Genomic DNA, 5,357 nt, shown 5'->3' on the forward strand with positions numbered 1-5,357 from the left:
AGGGACCCAACACAGCACACGGGCAGCCTCCCATGCGTTTATCTAACCAGCTTAAAGGTTAGCAATGGATGCCTACTCCACCTGCAGCTTCCGCCTGATTCACATTAGGAGCCTCCTTGGCACTCAAGGCTTTGATTTTTGTGGATACTTCCGTTTCCACTCAACCTGATGTGGAGTTACACGAGAGGAAAACCAGGAGACGTGCTATAGCGAGAACCTGCTCACTGTATGTGAAGACACATACTTCAAACCTTCAGCTTGCTCAGGAAGCTACTGCTGTTGTATATCCATGGCCCGAGACTTTGAAAAAGAAACCACCAAACACTACGAATGACACTTTATTCAGTCATTTTCTTTACAACTGAAACTCTGGGAATTCAAAATTAACATCCTTGCCCGTGAGCTTCTTATACACACCAGAAAAAGTTTCCACCTGAAAAAGAAGACAGAATTCATCACCAATTCATGACTTCTAAATGTGTAACAGCACCGAAATCTAATGCATCCTGTACGGTTTCCTCTTCAGCAACTAAGTAAGGGCTGTGCAGGACACGACCCCTGCAACTCTTGGCCTTGGCACAGGCCTAACTCCAACACTGAGGCAAAACCATTCAAACCAAGCTACCCATGGCAGCAGGTATCAGCACAGCGCCCACTGCCCCAGTCATTCTAATATACCACCATCCACCCAGGTTGTCATACTTGCTTCCATATCTCCTAGTTAGTTAAAAGGGTCCAGTGCACTCCAGTTTCTTAAAGCATCCCCAACACAGAATCAGACAGATGGAAGAGTGATGGGGAAGACCTGACCATGGGCTAGGGACTGAGCTGTTCCCTTACCTTGTGCTCCACGTTGTTCTGCTGTGCTTTGTCTAAATGAACCTTTATGAGCCTGCTGCCATCCAGTTTCACTCGGATCCTCTTGCCCACAATCTCACTTGGGAAGACCAAGTCCTCAAGGATGGCGTCGTGCACTGCGGTGAGTGTGCGGCTGAAAGAATGACAACGGTGAGCAACACTGCAGAAGGCGCCCTTGGAATACAAGGAAAACAGCGAGGCCAGATTCCCAAAAGCAAGTTAACACGAGCCGTGATACCTGTGACACAAACACTTGAGAAACCGAGGCAGGATTTCCCATGAGTTCAGTCAGGGACAACCAGGAGTCCTTGTCTCAAACAACACATTTGGCTCCTACTGAGGCTATTTATGCAACCAGCACCCCAGAGACTAAAACTTTTGAATGACAAGCAAGTCAGGATTTATGTCCAAAGCTGTATAATACCTGGCAACCTACACTCTCAGAGTGTCCCAACCCCAAGGCCTGGCAAGCTGCATGATGGTTCCCTGACTTCCAAGCACAGGCAAACAGCCTAGCCAGACATTTAACACACCGGACCAACCCTGCAAGCACCCCAGCTTACCAAGAGATCACTGTGGGTGTCAAGTGTCACTTACATGGTGATCATAGGACACCTGAGAGCTGCAGGCACCAGTGCTCATCACAACACACCATCAGCCCGGAAATGCACTAAATCCAGAATCCCAACCAGACTTCCTCCTGAGTACACACTATTATAAAGCCACCCCACCCTAGCCAGGAGCCATCTGTAATTCCAAACTCTGGAACGGGTGCTATGGCTGTCGGTCTTAAGAACACACAGCAAGTGTGTACAGGAAGTGCATGCTATTCAGACTCCACCCTGTCTGTGCTCACCAGCAGGACCATCCAGCAATCAGATGGCTGCTGCCTCCTCCTTTTTTAAAGCACATTATCACACTGGACCAGGTCTGGAGACAGAAGTATTACAGGACTACCGCTCCCTGCCAAGGACCTCAGTGTCGGGACCAGAAGCTGCTAAGGTCACTGGGAACATGGCAGCCATGACCAACAATCTCAGCTCTGCTGTGCATGAGCTACTCAACCTACAACCATGACCAGGCTCCAAGGACCATAGTCGCAAACCTCACTAAAAATTATGGCAAAAATCCTGCCATTCCAGTTATTCATGAAAAACTGGCCTCATCGGTGACTATCACCCCTCTTCTTTCCTACAGACAGCATTTACCCACACATCAAATTTCCACCAATTTCCCAGTGGCTTTCAGAACAAGGTTGAATTAAGACAAATTCCTAGCATTATTAACCACACAATATTGCAATACAAACAACACCCACAGGGCACAATGGTGTGCAACTGTAATCCCAGCACTTGAGCAGTGGTGGCAGGGTGAGTGGAAGGACAGACTTGTCTAACAGAAAGGTAATGGCAAACCTGGACTTCAAAATCACTGACACAACACACAATACAAATTCTGTCTGAAGTAGATTGCCTATAGCAGTTATTAACCTCAATCTGGTCCCTGAGGCTTTGCAGGGACCTATTATACAATGTGACAGTTACGGCAACACCAACACCACCAGGAGGCCTAACTCTAAAAAGCAATGTGAAGTCACTACTAGCATCTGCCTATAGCAGATGACACAGCTAGTCAGCTAGCACCAGGTAAGCCATGCTGTCTCTAACACAGCACCTCAGTTACACCCAACAGACTTCAAGCCTCACCTGGGTGGTACTACTGACCTACAACACTATTTATTACATCAGACCACATATAAGCAGAGAATGCCACCCAAGGAGGACTGCACACCAAGAACGTGCCCCGCACCCGTCAGCAGCCACCAAGTGAAGCGTGCAGCAGATAACACACTCACCTTCTGGGGCGCTTCTGCTTATTTTTCGTACGGCTTTTCCGAGTTGGCTTGGGCAGAATCCTCCTCTTTTATGATGAAAACAAACAAAAACAGTGTGTGAGTTGATGTCAGGCTAAGAAATGTCCAACTGCTTTCCACACTCAAACAGCCATGACCCTGCACTACCCTGCTTCAACCGTCCTCTAACCAGCTCTATACTGCACCCCCACTCCGCACCAAAGCCAGCCCTAAATTTCAAGCACTGTGTCTTACCAGAGGAATGCACTTCAATATTCTAACCCCAACAATGCCAAGCTTTCCACCAACAGGGTTGTCACAGACTCGCCCCGACCCCTGAACCCAAGAGGTTTGCAATACAGCGAGCAGATACCTGAGCAATGAAGACTACGTGTTTCCCGCTGAACTTTTTCTCCAATTCACGAACCAGCCGGACTTGGATTTTTTGGAAGGATTTCAGCTGAGGAACTGGTACAAAAATTATGATGGCTTTCCGGCCACCACCAACTTCAATTTCCTAAGAGGGAAAGAGTCCATGGCGTTTTAAATGCGAATACAGTGAGGCAGACTGTGCAGACCTGGCTGGCCTTTGACAGAGATACCTGCCCCTGCCTCACAAGAGGGGTCTAATGTCCCGTTCTAATGCTTCACTAACAGCTTCCAAACAACACTCTCCTACGGTTTAGATATTGCCTAGGGTCCTGAAGTTCATGAGCTAAAGCCAAACCCTCACTTTGAGGTACTGAGAGTGGGGTTAGGGTCCAGAGGTTAGGTCTCCAGGGTAAAATGAAGAGCTCACAAAAATGTCACCCCAGCATTAATTAATGCGGTTTACCCTACAAGAGACACAAAACGGCAAGCAGGGATACATGTCCACTGCCCCAGCCATGGAGAGGTAGAGGAAGACCAAGTTCATCAGGCCCAGCCTAGGTTAAAAGAGACTTGTCTCACCAGTCAGGAGCATACCATCCAAAACTGGCTACGGCCAACCTCTGGATCCCCCAACATGATGGAACCATCCGCAAGGGTAAACTTTAAAATTTTACTGTTGCCTGAGTGTCCCCGGTGTTAAGCCTCTTCACGATACTCTAAACCTCCCATAGACAGTATGATCTTGACAATAAAAGCTTCACAAGACACTCATCCCGGGGCTAAGGTGGACTCAGCGGGGTAAGGACGGCACTTTGTGGGCTTCCAATGGATCAGGTTCAATTCCCAGCACTCACAACCATCCAGTTCCGGGGACACACGTGGTGGTGCATAAGGAACACAACCAACCACTCACGCTTAAAGAAGAGATCTTAAACAGAACCCTGCCATACCAAAAACTCAAGAGAAACCCCACCAGCCGCCACTGTCCTGTGTGGAGTCACGCTGGGTCGAAACACTTGCAGGAAGTTCACGTCTCGAGTCAGTGACCAGGCATGAAATCGTAGCATCCCATGTGGCTGGATGCACGGCGTGCGCGACCCGGGGTCCCCACTCACCTTGGCCGCAGTAATGTTGAGCTCCCGCAGCTGCGCCTTGAGATCCGAGTTCATCTCCAGCTCGAGCAGCGCCTGCGGGCGGACACGGAAACCGTGGGTGCCGCGCCGGAGAGGGGATCGGGGGGTCGGGGAGGACACCCGGAGGCGGGGAGACACACTCACCTGAGAGATGCCGGACTCGAACTCGTCCGGCTTCTCGCCATTGGGCTTGACGATCTTGGCGCTCGAGCTGAACATGGCTCGCCCTGTGGGGAGGGAGCAAGGCGCCGTGGGTCACCCGGCTCGCGGGGCACCCGGCCCGGGCCATCGACCGGCGCACACCGCGTCATCCGCTGCATCCCCGCCCGGGACGCACGGACCGCAGTCCCGCAGGTACCCCGAGGGTCCCCCTCCCCGACCTCCGCGGAAAAACCACGGCGCCATCGCCGGCCGCGAACCTACCTTACGGAGTGCCGGCTTGGAAAGAGGCCCAGCTCTCGCGAGAACTGCTCATATCCGGGTGGAGGCCGAAAAGAGGCGGGACGGCGGAAATGGGTGGGCGGGAACCGGAAGCTCCCCTTGAAGGAGTAGATGACCTAGCCTGTGCCCGGAAGTGTTTCCGGAGGACCCTTGTTTTGAGATCATTCGTTCCCTGGAGGAGTCGGCCTTTGGTTCCGTTTGTGACGGTCTCGGCTTCCATAGTTGTAGTCTTTCGTGTGTTCCTGGACGGGGTGGTGGCGGATGGACGGTCCTCGGAGACAGAGCCAGCCCGGAAGAGCTCAGCGTCATTCGCCACGAAGATGGGACGTTTAAAATGTCTAATTAGTCCCTTGCTCGCCCTCCTTTCTCCGCTGACCCGATGAAAAGGAATCTGGCTAGCCAGGCACGGTGGTGCACGCCTTTAATCCCACATTCGGGAGGCAGAGGCTGGCAATTCCCTAAATTCAAGGCCAGCATGGCCTAGAGAGTGAGTTCCAGGAGAGCCAGGGCTACAAAGAGAAACCCTGTCTTGAAAAAAACAAAACAAAAAAGAGAGAAAAGAAAAGGAATGAGACAGTATTCCAGTTCTTACAGGGAAGCAAATCAATAAGAATGTCTTTGAATATTAGTCTTAAATTCCCATCTATTTTAATTTTTTTGGTTTCTTGAAACAGCTTTTCGAGATTAAAGGCGTGAGCCAC

At 50.7% G+C, this 5,357-nt stretch overlaps 1 protein-coding gene across 1 annotated transcript; it reads right to left on the reverse strand.

The window, feature by feature from the left end:
• Positions 1-322: 322 nt before the first annotated feature.
• On the reverse strand, positions 323-4,707 carry Rps7 (ribosomal protein S7). Its single transcript, XM_005360647.3, has 7 exons — positions 4,639-4,707; positions 4,360-4,442; positions 4,198-4,269; positions 3,084-3,227; positions 2,714-2,778; positions 841-991; positions 323-433 (listed from the first exon to the last, which is right to left on the reverse strand). Exons 2-7 carry the CDS (start codon positions 4,432-4,434, stop codon positions 356-358), a joined length of 585 nt encoding a protein of 194 aa, XP_005360704.1. The 5' UTR covers positions 4,435-4,442; positions 4,639-4,707; the 3' UTR covers positions 323-355.
• Between the last annotated feature and the right edge of the window lie 650 nt (positions 4,708-5,357).

The sequence above is a fragment of the Microtus ochrogaster genome, linkage group LG3, assembly GCF_000317375.1.
Source record: "Microtus ochrogaster isolate Prairie Vole_2 linkage group LG3, MicOch1.0, whole genome shotgun sequence".
Classification (NCBI taxonomy): domain Eukaryota; kingdom Metazoa; phylum Chordata; class Mammalia; order Rodentia; family Cricetidae; genus Microtus; species Microtus ochrogaster.

Coding starts and splice junctions, on each gene's coding strand:
- Rps7 (XM_005360647.3), bottom strand. CDS start 4,434: ATGTTCAGCTCGAGCGCCAAGATCGTCAAGCCCAATGGCGAGAAGCCG. Junction 3,228..4,197: donor TCAACATTACTGCGGCCAAG/GTGAGTGGGGAC, acceptor TTTCCCTCTTAG/GAAATTGAAGTTGGTGGTGG. Junction 434..840: donor AGAACAACGTGGAGCACAAG/GTAAGGGAACAG, acceptor CTTCTTTTTCAG/GTGGAAACTTTTTCTGGTGT.